This window comes from Bombyx mandarina, chromosome 10 (genome assembly GCF_030267445.1).
Source record: "Bombyx mandarina strain Sakado chromosome 10, ASM3026744v2".
In the NCBI taxonomy this organism is placed as follows: Eukaryota; Metazoa; Arthropoda; class Insecta; order Lepidoptera; family Bombycidae; genus Bombyx; species Bombyx mandarina.
Window position 1 is genome coordinate 4232977 of NC_143217.1, and position 14589 is coordinate 4247565.

The 14589-nt window shown below is 32.7% G+C and overlaps 1 protein-coding gene across 6 annotated transcripts in view; it reads right to left on the reverse strand.

Moving 5' to 3' along the window:
* The window catches only part of SERCA (ATPase sarcoplasmic/endoplasmic reticulum Ca2+ transporting SERCA), a 29861-nt gene extending 17757 nt beyond the window's left edge, over positions 1-12104 (reverse strand). For 3 of the 6 annotated variants that reach the window (XM_028182737.2, XM_089730207.1, XM_089730206.1), the window contains exons 1-2: positions 11943-12104; positions 997-1141 (exon numbers count right to left, since the gene is read on the reverse strand). In XM_028182737.2, coding sequence (XP_028038538.2) covers positions 997-1114 — 118 coding nt within the window. In that variant the 5' untranslated portion in view covers positions 1115-1141; positions 11943-12104. Of the gene's footprint in view, positions 1-996; positions 1142-1534; positions 1743-2181; positions 2341-11942 lie in introns of those variants that run through there. The other 3 variants (XM_089730208.1, XM_028182739.2, XM_028182738.2) reach the window with 2 other exon arrangements.
* Positions 12105-14589: the final 2485 nt, after the last annotated feature.

Consider the following 14589-nt stretch of genomic DNA (forward strand, 5'->3'; position numbering starts at 1 on the left):
TAATATTAAATGTTTGTTTTCCTTGCACTGGAAATATAAACGATCAAATCTGCATGTGATACTAAACCAGAGAAGTTGATTAGATTTGAACTTTAAAATGTAATTTATGAATATTTTATTGAATATTTTACTGAATATAATTTCATTCTGATGTTTTTGTCCTGTCCAACCAGTTATTGATTATCAACAAGACATAAATTTTGTTTGTTTATTTGATGATTGATTCTAAATGATTCTAAAGTTCACTAACAAATTGTTAGAGTATTCCTAAGATTATAACTTACTTTATTGATTTTCCCTTTCATAAACAAAATAGTTCTAATCATGTTTTGATTTTAGGATGTTTATGGTCAGCAATACCAACTTTTCATTAGATTATTTCTAACTGATTCCACTTTCCACTACAATTGAAAGATGATTAAAGTGTAAATGGAATTTCAAGGGAAGGGCTCAGATCCATGATCCACTTTCAATACCTAATCTGGTTGGGATAGTGAGGCTTAGGATCTAGGGCTGCAGTTAGGAGTGTGTTCTGAAAATTTTTAGCAGTTTTAATAACAAATTTTGTTTTTAGTTGGTTTGGTAAAAAGTGAGTCATGCTTATAAAGTAGCTACTGTTCTCCATTTTTAGAAATCACTTAGCAGTGAGCTATCAGGAAATCAGCTTTGAATGTTGAAAACAAAGTAAGAATTGTTGGTGCTTGCCGCAACGATTACATTTTTGATTGTAATTTTTAAATTTTAATTGGTGTAATAGAATTCTAACCTTAACTAGTTGGTATAATTCACAATGATTGAATGAATGAAAAATCACAATGAACTTTTTCACAAAAAAAATTCACAATTATGGTTATTATTGAGAAAAAAATACTTTAATATTTTTAAAATGTACAGAAAATTTCAATATAATCTTTCATTATATATCTGTTCTGATAAGTTTGTAACTGAAATAAATAAAAAGATATAGATTTGCATGTGAATTAGAATAAAACTTACCATTGGGTCCATATTTATCTTGGTTCCTTTTTATTTGGTCTGGACTAAGGCCTTTGTCTGGGTCTGTGCCAAAATATTTTAAGACTTCTTCCACGGATTTCGTGTGAGCGTCCTCCATGGTGGAATTACTATGTTGCCGTCAGTTCTAGAAGGTAAGAAGAGAACATAGGTTAGAAATGACGAGTCATCATTAAAAGTTGTTAACAATTTTAGGTTAGGTTATATTTTGAAATATATAATAACACGTAAGTTAAATTCATTTAACGCATAAAAATTACGTTGTGAATAGAATTTAATATAAAATTGTTCACAAAACTATAAAAACGGAAACACTGATATTATGTATTACTTTGGTATAAATCTGCTGGATTAATAGGTCACTGCTGTTAGAAACGTTAAAAATTTTGGGTGTGCCATATTTTATTTTAACTTGTATTATCTTTAGTAATTCAATTTTAATTTAGCAATAAAAGTGCACATTGAGAATAATAAGGGACTTCCTACTCCGTAGGCACAATCTGATTACTACACCACTCACCAAGAAGTTATTTAAATACATGAGAAGGACAGTTTTCAAATAATCGTTCACTTAACTAATAACGTCAAAAGTAATTGATTATTCAAATTAAAGCAAATTTTTGTACTAATCTAATACTTTTTCTCGTAAATATATATCATAAGCGACAAGAACACGTATCAAATGCAGCCGTCATTTTTTACAAACTGACGTGACGTAGCAGAAGTAATCATCACTAGCGCCACCTTTTGTGTATTTTTAGAATGTGACATGTCACATCACCTTCCTTTTAAATATCTTTTTTTTGATCAGTGAACGTGAAAAATATGAAATTTAGATGTAAGTAAACAGTAACTAATTTTGTTATTATGAAATGTAACTTTTTTACAAAAAAGTTGTTGATTTAATTTACGACTGTACATCAATGTGGAGCCATGCTATAGGTTGAACGTGTACCACGTGACTAAAAGCAGTGAAAAGCTATTTCGGTGCCAAAGGCGCCTACAAATTGCGGTATTTTTAAAAATCCGAAATTTACTTCGCGTTATGTAACACTTATACACTTATGAAATTCACAAACTTCCTTCAGGCAACTGTTAAGGCACTGAATGAACACTTCGCATTACACTCACGGTTGATTTGTTTTATATTGGCAATGAGGAACTTACTGAACTATTTTTCCGACAGCGTCGGGAAGGAAAGAAGAAATAAGAGTGGCGCGGGAGATGTTTTCCCGCCGCGCCCCGAGTATCGACTCCCGGGCCAAGAGCGACGATTTTAGAGCGGCGCGGGCGCGGTGGCGGGACACTAGGAGATTGCTTTAATTATTTTGGCAACAGTACCCGATGGCACAGTCGAGCCGTTTTCCAGGGTTGCATGTCGCGCACCGTCCGCCGTCCTATGATGATCTTTTTATAGCGGGTGCTACCCAGCTCGAGTCCCGGTACCAGCTGTCTCTTAACTTTTGTTTACTTTTCCATCACGTTAATTTTATATCTTAGGTGATTTTAAAAGGCAGGTACATTTACTTGACACCTTTTATGTACGTCCCATAAGTTTTAAAGTAAGTGTGTTTTGATTATGAACTTGATCGAACATGATTTGACCGTGACAAGAAACCACTGTCCGAGAATGTATAAGATCGAGGACATGAACTTGAGTTTTTTGTAGGGAACTTTTTCTTGTTTTGCCTGTATTATTATAACTCATCAAGTCGTACCAATTTTGTATTAAAACATTGCATTCTAAGATTATGTAATCAACTGGGTATTCTAAATTCATTGAAGACAATCGATTATGGAAGATTATTAAGGTCAAGATCCGTGCAGTTAATAGTTATGCGACCACAGTCTTTTCAAGTTAGTCAGGCCTTGTTTTCTTGTATTACTCTCCACATAAGTCCTATCTTAACAGTACTAAAGAATTTATGGTGAAAAGGTGTTACGTAAGACCTCATGAGTGATCATCAATCTGCCTATTTAGACCGCGAAGTATTCATGCATTTTGGTTGAAAGTGCAGGATAGCTGTGCTATGCATTAATTCTTTAGCAATAGAGAATTCGTCATCATAATTCTCTGTCTTTCAAATATTTTACAAGAAACTATAATTAAACTACAATAAATGTACATATTTAATATAGTAATAAATTACAAATACATATGCTGGACGAGTTGTAACCACGATTTAAATGTTTTTTATGGATAGCGACGAAAGTTTAAAACAAGTAATTTTGAAATAAGGAAAACAAGCAAATCACTTTGAAAAAAATGTGATCAATCCCCACCCAGTTGAATAAAACCAAGAAGTTTAAGGACGACTTAATTGTGTTTTAAAATAGTGCATGTAGATTTCATTGTATGATCTAGGTTGACAGTTAAACGTCATTGAAGTGTTTTGATGTTGAACTTGGCAGAGATTTTAACTTTGGTCGTATGACGCTGATCGATAGTGAGAAGGATTTTTCGTGTCACTAATAAAATAGGTACGGTCTTTCAATATTAAAAATACTGTAGTGATTTTCAACGTTACAAATTTCCTTCCTTAAAGGTATTCGTTTTATGAAATGAAGTTTTAAGGGTTTTAGACGACCTACGATGATTATGACAAAAAAAAAATTTGGTAAGGAGAGATTTTTAAAATGGCAATTTTTTTTGTACCGAGAATGGACCCTTCAGTTTACTAGTCTCTAACTAGCTAGAAATCTACCTAATCTATCTAAAGCCAAGCTATCTACACTATCAATTAATAAGATGGTTTTTAGTTAATTTATGAATTGAATCTGAATATTTTATCAAGGTGCTAGTCCATAGGATTTTAATGTAGACTTTTTATTAAAAACATCCAACTAGCAAATACAACTCTCATTTTTAAATGAAAAACATAAAATTTTAAGAAGTAAACACAAGATTCAGATTGATTTAGATAATAACTATTCTTCATGACCTTCATGCCTTTGCGATTCGTAAGACCTGAGCTTGTGATTGAAGACGAGAGATTTCAAACTATCGTAATAAATTTTTATTATTTATAGATAAGTAAAGATTGAAAATTAATTTACTTAAGAATATTTTTTTATAGGATTAGCTCGTGAATATTAACAATTTATTGCATTATAACATATTGAATGATATATAAATACATTTAAATATCTATCAATCAAGTTTATCATTAAATATTTTAAACATTCATTTTATTTATTACAATTTATTGCAATCATACTTGTTTTAAATACTCGAAACTTTCTTGAGCTGACGAATTTGAACCAAACATAAACAAATTTTTAAAAAATTAACTATTTTCTTTAAATTCCGTATCCAAAAGGCCAGGAATTGTCCTTATAGCTTTTTCACTCTGAGACCACACCACGATAATCGGAATTATGTCGAAATTAGGTTTCAAAAAATTTGATTTGCGCCTGATTGCGATTTGATTTGATGAGTGAAATGAAGAAGAATGACAAAAAATGAGTACACGTTATGGTGCAGATTTCCAAATTAGTTTTATTTATAATAATTTAAAGAGTAGAGAGATATAACTGTTTAAAAAAAATGGTATTCTCCAAAATTTCAACATCCTTTCATAGTCTGTAAATTTTGAACAAAAAATGACTAGTAATTCTCATTAAAATTACTTTGAACAAATAATCTTGATATTTATAAACGTATCTGTATCGTACTCAATTCTTATAAAGTTACTTAAAAATTTAATTTTTTATTTTAGAGTGAGATAAGTAAATATAATTTTAAACTAAAATTATCGTAAAATCCTGAATAAGAATGGAGCATCAATAAATATCAATAGTAACGGCTTGATGCTAAGCCACGGATTTCACGTTAAGTCCAGAAATAATTAATTGCAAAACTTAATGTAGATCAAACAATATAATCTGCATGAAGGAAAACGATGAAAATAATTTAAAAGACGCCGTAAAATGTTTGCCATCTAAAATAGAATAGGATCTGGCCCGTCTTTCATCGGACTCGTCGGAATGATTTGCACATGTTTATTCCTGATATAAACGTTTTAACTAGTATCTTCCCGTAATACTAATAAATACGTGAATATACAATATCGATATATTACGTACCTACTAGCGACCCGCTCTCGCTTCGCTTCGGAAGCTGTAATTTATTATTGATTTCTCCACTATTTAATGGATGTTATTATACATATAAACCTTCCTCTTCAATCACTCTATCTATTAAAAGAAACCGCATCAAAATCCGTTGCGTAATTTTAAAGATTTAAGCATATACAGGGATATAGGGACAGAGAAAGCGACTTTGTTTTATACTATGTAGTGATTACACATAGGTGAACCGGGTAATCATTTTTCTGAGTTACGAAGTACGTCGAAGAAATAAAATTTCATTTAATTGGATTCGTTTCATTTAGGTAACTATGTTTTCTAAAATAGCAGATTCAAAATAGTTGCCTTTATTGTATTTTTTTTTTAAAGTCGTTTGTCCGTAGGTAATGGAAGTGAGTGCAAGAGCGCCAACCTTTTTATCCCTTATGAAGTACTTACATATAAACAAGGTAAATGACATGCTATCAAATTGGATGTTCATCTGTCACGTCTTATAAAAATAATTTAAAATTAATCCGACGTTTTGCAGGGGTTCAAAATCATGTTCAAAGATTCCGTTACAAACATACATACGTCTGAAGCTAATAAAAGCGTATTAAAAAGTACATTCCTGGCGATCCCATCTATATTGTATATTTTTATTTCACTAAAGAACCTATCATGCTTCATCAAAACCTTTTTTTTTACATGGTCCTTTAGAAGCGAGTGGGCATGTCCATGTTATTACCAAATAATTATTGTAACGATGATATTGAGACTACGCCAGGTGATAAATTCATATAACATGATTTTATGGCTCGTAAATTACTTAATATCAAAAGATCATTTCGTAAAGAAAAATGTTTTCGGTTTTTTTTAAGTTCCATTTGTCAATTTTTATCTTTTGTAGTGTTTGCCAGATTTAAAATAGCTCTAAAATGCTTAATGTATGTGGTTTGAAATTAAATTGATAAGTATACATTTTTTTCGACCACGTTATATTGTACATACTCTTACGCTTACTCTGTACATATGGTGTTAAATAAAGTGTTATATTATTATTATTATTACATACATTGATACAGTTATTATTGATTTTAGCCTTTATTTCAATTAGACCATTGAAAACTTGATAAAGGGATACCTTAATCACCATAAACTTTCACGAAATGGTATGTTATACACGTTACTGTTTGCTACATTGCTTTAGTAATTCAAATCATCATTATGCATATTTAGATTTACCTAATGCTTTACGTGACAAAAGTAAGGTTACAAACACAATGGCAAAGTTTAATTTTCCGTAATCCATAAAAAATATATCAAGAACGAGGTTCAATAAGCTATAGGCTCCGTCAATAAAGGCGACCGTTCGTTTTATGAACCGATTAAAAATCACTCTAGTTTGACTCGCGTACTATTTCCGTTATTTTACAGCCCATTAATTAATACATTACATATTTCAGATATTTGTGTAGTAAGCTTGTTATAATTAATTTTACTAGTCATATCGTAGTCGTTCGGATGCTCTAATTATAAATTCTGTTTTAGTTGCTTTAGCACTGAAATTAAATGATTGAATTCAAAACTTGGACTATTTAATATAAATTTGAAGCATAATATTATAATTATACTAGCGACCCACCCTCGTTTCGCTTCGGAAACTGTTATTTATTATTGTTTTCTCCACTATTTAATGTATGTTATTATATATATAAACCTTCCTCTTCAATCACTCTATCTATTAAAAAAAACCGCATCAAAATCCGTTGCATAGTTTTAAAGATTTAAGCATACATAGGGACAGACAGATATAGGGACAGAGAAAGCGAATTTCTTTTATACTATGTAGTGATAATACATTGTATAATACTTGGTATCACTATTGTCAACGACAGTACAAATTGGTATCTTTTTGGAGTAAGCGCCGAAATGCACTTTGCTCTTTACCATACTTATTGGATCGCATATATTTTTCTAATGGGCGCATTAAAGAGAAATTTGCTGACACGCGTATTACACGCATTGAGCGCTCGAGCTGAAAGTTCAAAGCTTATCGTTTTATAAACTACTAGCGACCCGCCCTCGCTTCGCTTCGGAAACATTAAAACACACATGAAACCAAAAAAATAAAATAATTTTTTTTTTTTTAAAAGTAGCCTATGTTCATAAGGGACAATGTCGGCTTCTAATGGAAAAATAATTTTTCAAATCGGTCCAGTAGTTTCGGAGCCTATTCGAAACAAACAAACAAACAAATCTTTCCTCTTTATAATATTAATATAGATATAGATAAAATTTTGACAACGTCAGTTGTGTATGTTACAAGCGTGGTACGAATGGCTATAAAATAAAAAATTTAATTTGCCATTTAATAATCGAATTCCTTTGTAGTTTTTTTTTATTGCCCTTTTAGGCAGACGAGCATACGGCCCACCTGATGGTGAGTGGTTACCGTCGCCCATGGACTTCAGCAATGCCAGGGGCAGAACTAAGCCGCTGCCTACCGCTACCAAGCCGCTGCCTACCGCAGCCAAGCCGCTGCCTACCGCAAGCCGTTGAAATAGATATTTGTAGCTACACAAAGCTATCACTTTAGTATTAAATGGTATGTACTGTGTAAATCCTATATGGTATACCTTCGCGGAAATATATTAGGCATATATATATACATACAAGAAGACAGTTTAGAATGCAAAGTAGTTAAGTGAAACAAATAACAATTACTACACGTGTATTGAATAAACGACAAATGCCTTCTACTTTAAATTAATAAGCTAGGATTTAAATCTGAAAAACGATCTATGCAATTCTACAGCTGACTGCATATTGTAGTGCTCGCAATTGCTGATATTTTTATGTTAATATTATCGTAATCAATAAATGTATTTTTGCTTTTTGCACTGCACGTACGTGGATGTGTGAATTGTCGAGGCGCAGGGTGAATGGTCACGTATGGCGCGAAAAGTATTTTTGTTTTAATGGCAAATCCCAGAAATAGCAATATACTAAACAAAAGGTACAGATGTGCTTGAAAAATCCTTGATATAGGCATCCTCCGGCAACCATGTTGCTAGGGAGGGGACAGACAGACAATTGGGTTTGTGAGACGATAATGACACCTTTCAACTATAACTCTGCATTGCTCCTTCAATTTGCCTTCCTCAGAGGTTGGCCGGGGATCGGCTGACACTACCGTTTCCACTCAATATGGTTAGTCATGCAAATGAACATTGTTTATTGTATGATGGGACAGTGGATATTCTTAATTCCTTTAAAAACGATTTGGTTTAGTGACTTTTACTCAATAATGTCATCATCGGTTCATCGTATTAACATACGATTGGGACTTCGATTTCATGTCTCAGGGGAACGGTGCTATTAATTTTGTACTGGCACTTAAACGCTCCGGTAACCACTACGAAAGCAATATCTCACTTTGTATGATATTTGCTTCTCTGATAATGTATGGCGATAAAAAGTTGGAATAATTTCGCTCTCTCCAATAATAATTGATGATGATTTATTAAAGTACGTTAATTTTTATATAATAATATAATTTAAAATAGGATACAAAAAAGATTACCGAATTTTTGTTTGTGATATAAAAAAAATCACATTCGATATTTTATTCGGAATTGTGTGACCCGCATTCAACGAAAGATAAAGTCAATTAAATCGCCTCGAAGGCTTTCTGATGTTCGTCACGAAATCGCGCAACTCTACCACCGCATTCTGATCTATAAATAGTAACTGAAGATCTGTAATGTTTTCCAGAAATTTTATGTTTTAATGCTGTGATCATGAAGGCGGGGTATTCGCGGTTCTGCCGTTTGTTGTTATTGGCACGGCTTTAAAGACTAACTTCGATTAGTCCTGCTGATTCATAAGCAGCTTGTGTGTTTTTCCTATCGGTAATTATGTCGATTTTATTTAGAATCGTTGTCTATTCTTGATTCGTGTTGTTATAGAGAAGCACTTAGACTGGCACTGTTGAATATACTTAACAATATCGCATACGTTTGACTGGTACGCTTTTAAAATTCCTAGATAATGTAACGAGCACACGCACGAATATATTTCGATAACGAATATAGTTCGCGCGCATACAAAGATCTTTGTAAGGCTATTCGTCATCTGCAAATAAACGGTCGAAGGTAATAATCGAAATAGAATTATTGTATGCGTGTACAAGTGTGTCGTAATAGTCAGTTTTGGCATAACTATACTGCGGCAGTTGGCGGGACATCCGAGGATTTAGATCGAAGATGTTGGACATACTCAGGAAGGTCGGTATCAAAGCCAAACAAGTGATTTATAACAATATCGAAAATCGCCCTCGAGATTGCTTTGATCAAACAAATGTATTCGGTATTAATATTGAATATGGGCTGTATATTAGATATCAGCATTAATCTATTTTACTTTTGTATTTTTATACACGCTGTCAAGGAATCTATCTTCTATCTTATACTTTTAAACGAGCAATTCTTGTATATATATATAATCTAAATCTCCGAAACGGCTCCAACGATTTTCATAAAATTTAGTATACAGGGGATTTCGGGGGCGATAAATCGATCTAGCTACGATTTATTTTCAGAAAATGTTGTTTTATTCGTGTTTTCAATAATCAACTTTATCGATAATCAACTTTATGACTCTTCGCGACATCTATTGGCGAATAATAATACTATTTTTCTTAATTGAGGGCAACTAACCGTTTTAAAGATACAACAAGATGGCGTTAACAAAAAAAAAAGCAAAGCTCGGTCGTCATCTAGTATATATAAAAATGAATTGCTGTTCGTTAGTCTCGCTAAAACTTGAGAACGGCTGGACCGATTTGGCTAATTTTGATCTTGAATTATTTGTGGAAGTCCAGAGAAGGTTTAAAAGGTAGATGATAAATATGAAAATGCTCGGAATTATATAAAAAGAAATAATTTTCTTTCGTCGGACGGATTTCTTTTGTTTGTTTTAAGTTTATTTTATACAAAAGCTCAGGTCTTTTATTTATCGATTGAGGCACTACGAAGTCTGCCAGCTAGTATGGGATAAATTTATCGCAAACTTTTAGCTCGTCAATGATCTCAATTTTTAATTAAATTTTGAATTGAGATAGTAATCTCAACAAAAATTATAGCCTTAAATTATTTACTCATAATTTACACGGCACCGATCTAGATTTGAAATCTCTTTGATCTCGATTTTTAGCTTGAAGTATGCAGTGACGTCTGCCGGTAAATGATCAATTTAAATTCTAAAAAACTACAATATATAATATAATACGTCTGGTCTATATTGACGTCATAGTATATTAAGTGCTTTGTTAGAATATTCGTGGTTTTATAATCTGAAATGAGGAGTATTTTTACAGCTGGCAGTTACTGCATAAAGTAAACATTACTATCGCGATTCAAAGTATAAGCTAACCATTTGTATTATTAGAAAAGTAACGGTATTTTATTTAACGATCAGTTTTTCTCAGAACAACTCAATAATTCAACTGTCTATTAGATAGAATAAGTGGGAAAGTTTCACATATATCAGATGTTGAATTTCATCCGAGACCATTTAATTTTATGGTCATGTAAATGTTGAATTACTAAACTGATAAAATTCTTGTTTCCTTTATCAATATGTAATTTTGTGAACCTTTATAAAATATTAGAAGAAAACATTATTGTGGAAAGGCGTATAACGTTCATAGCCTTGTTCCTCAAATTTTAGTTTAAAAAAGCTTTCTTTAAATTAAAACAGTTCATATACCTACATTAATTCAATACTAGATTTGTAGAGCATCGATTGGTCCGAAATGCGGCATTACACACGCGAATACGAATTGAATTATATGAATTTTATTCGCGTCCTTTTGTTATAAATATAATAACTTCTCAATTTTCTTTGTTCAACTATTTAATCATCATTAAGAGATTAGTGTATTTTATTATTGACATGTTGATCAAAATAGATAAGTGCAAAGTAGGTCAACATAAAACACATTATAATCAGGTTCTGTTATATTGTTTTTTATGAGAATAGTTTTACTTGCAACTAAGAGATGATGTTGGCAAATGACGTACTAAAAATATATGGCGACTCGTTTCCTCTCGATTATAAGATTGAAATTTTGGTTCTTGATGATGTATTGTATTAATCCTAACTACATACAATAAAATGCGCGTAATACCGGCAAATATTTAAAGTAAACTGTTGGTAGTCTTGGAAATTTACTCTTGTGATATTAGTCTTCAACTAAATAAATAATTTAATTTTAAATTTCCTACAGCTAGTCCATGGAATCCACGGAAATTGAAGAAGAAAATAAATTGATACGTGTCGTTCTCAATATCAGTGCTATGATCAGTACAGTTTCGCTAATTATAAAGTTGTCTGTTAACACATTGTAATTTGATACATATGTTTAGATGGCGCTAGGTATAACGGTTTGCATGATAAGACTTTATTTATCTTTTGAACATTTGTAATTCTGGATTTGTGCTTTCTGGAGTTAGACAAGCAAATCGTAAAACCGTGACATACATAAGATATAAATATTTTCGTTACGTCACGGACTGAGGTGCTTCAATTTTAAAATGCAAATTTTAACGTGTGAGTTCTAATGAGACTGTCACTCGATTTATCGATTTCACTCCAGACAGCACTGGCTTCCATCACAACCTTATCACCGTCCGATATCTACATAGCAATCTTTCAAAACAAATACACGAATAGTACACTAAGGTCCGTTTTTAAAGTCCAAAAATCACATTCCCTTGCTTTATGGTAACACTGAACAGTCACTGCACTATTCACAATCCGCTGGCAACACCTTCGCGTAGCTTAAATTAACTTACCGTTTCACTTATAGCTTGGTCCCGGTAACTGGTTATTGAAAATACATAGATTGTATTTTTTTTAGGTATATAAGTATTATCGAGAGAGGTTAGCGCGCCCCATGAGGACAGCGTCGTGATTGTGGCGTTCCGGGCGCGGGAGCAGACACCCGCCTGTTTTATAAGTTCCGTAGTGGGCAGCGGGCCGGCTGCCAGCGATCGAACTCTCACTGGCATACAAATTTGAAAACCACGATCTGATAAATTAAACAAACGTGTTAACTCACAGCAGTAGAGCTTATAATCCTGTGTTTATGAATTCGCCGAATGCAAATAAACTTTATCAGTTCCGGGCTTACTGATAACGGTTTGATATTATCTGAATACCTATGCAATTAGTAAGATAGTTCAGTCTCGATCAACAATTAAGCACTGATTAAGGATTACGTTTTTATTTATTTTATAATACAAAAAAACGTATCAATTGTTCTACGAGATTGCTACGACGTAGCAAATTATTATTATATTGTATTACTACTTTTATTAAACCAATCCAAAAAAAATTACAAGTAAAGTTTACTGGTGGTAGGACCTCTTGTGAGTCCGCGCGGGTAGGTACCACCGCCCTGCCTATTTCTGCCGTGAAGCAGTAATGCGTTTCGGTTTGAAGGGTGGGGCAGCCGTAACTATACTTGAGACCTTAAAACTTATATCTCAAGGTGGGTGGCGCATTTACGTCGTAGATGTCTATGGGCTCCAGTAACCACTTAACACCAGGTGGGCTGTGAGCTCGTCCTCCCATCTAGCAATAAAAAAAAAACAAAAAAAAAATTTACTTGCGAAATATTCTAAATTTTTTAAGTTTTGCTTTGCCAACATTTTACAGTACTTGCTAACGATACTTGGTAAGTACAGGGGATTTTAGACTGATCATTTTATGACTTTAACATATGGTTTATTAATATGAAAAATTATAAATCTCATCAATCGAGATAAAATATGCTTAACTGATGTTATAATTGTCATAAATAAATAGATTTTTTAAGAAAAGGTTCACATTTTGCTGTACTACATCGTAGCAGGATGGCTACGATGTTTATAAAAATATGGTAAAAACTCGAAAACATTCGAGAGCATTCTACTGCTTTATTTAATGTTTGTTAATATAATTTAATACTGCTGTCTTTATATAAGCTGAATTACGTAACTTCTGACATTAGGTTAATCAATACCGTTGTTGTATAAGTTTTTAGCAACAATCTTATGAACAGTATCATATTCATAATATGCGTAAACACACACAAACTGTACAGAGCGTAATGCGTAATACGCTTTGTGCTTATTGGTCGACAAAAGGTCGGCATGTAGTACCTATGTTACTTATTTTCATTACAAAATTCCTTAGAATCCTTTTCCTCCCTCAAGTTACTATCAGCTTTTCTTAAATACTTCTGTATTGTGTACTGAAAATTTGTTGTATAGCCAATTTCACATATTACGCTTATTTAAGTCACATTGTCGATATATCAATGGCTTCTAAATTTGATTGTAATATTAAACAAGCTTTGTCTTTGATTTTCTTTGATTATCTAGACCTGGTTCTCCAGTGTGGCAGAATCTAATCGGTCCGGCCTTATATTGATCGTCCTTCTCGATATAGCAAACTATCTTCTGGGTCATTACTTCGATAGTTCTAAATAGTGCACTCTTTCCCTACACAATCTCTGCAAGATTCGTAAAATCATGGACTGAAACGTACTACAAACCGTTCCTTTTTTGGTATAATTTTTACGTACTATCTATGACGTGTCTACGACGTCTACATACTATCTACGTATAATCTAGAATGATAGCCTTCATGAGGTTATGCCATTTCAAAAAATCTTCTTACTGTAAAAAGCAATGCCCTTAATAGTGTTCAGTGCTATTGTACTGACCTAATAGGTAATGTTACGGTTTCCGTATGCGTCTTGACATTGGCAAGTCAAAGTATGCGTTTGGCAATGTTAACAAAGAATCAAGCATTAGTTTGGCAAGTATCATTCCGGTCTGCTGTATGATCGCTGGCATGCAGTGTCCGAACACCAGACATATGCGTGCGCACTTCACGTCTGTCAAGACCACTATTAATCTTCGCCACCGGTTGAAAACTTCCAGTACAATGTATTGTATACGTATATTGTCGCTAGGTAACAGCAGATTGTCAAACTGTATTTATAATATTTTCAAAAAATACTTACTCATTTTTACTGTCAAAAGGTTGAGTAACGTACTTTAAAATGGTATTGGAAAAAAAGGTATCGAGGTAATTGATTGGACGAATTAAGGTTTCATTTGATTGAAAACTCAAACGAAACGATTTCAAAAATACAAAACTTCTAAAACATGCCGTACACTCTCGAATTAAAGTGTAATGTCCTTCAAATGCTTTTGTGAAAATTTCGAATGATTGCTTTTTTTTCTCACAATCTAATTGCGTTTCCATTAAGCCACATAACCGTATATTTTGGAATGTTTTCATGTTGAACTGTCGCCAAAACGTGATGCATTAACAATACTGTTATAAATCACTTGTAATGTTGTTCGTTACAATATAGTAATATTTTTGCCGTCTTAGTACGACTGTCAATATTTATGGGGTTTGTCACTGTGATAAAATGCTCTCGAA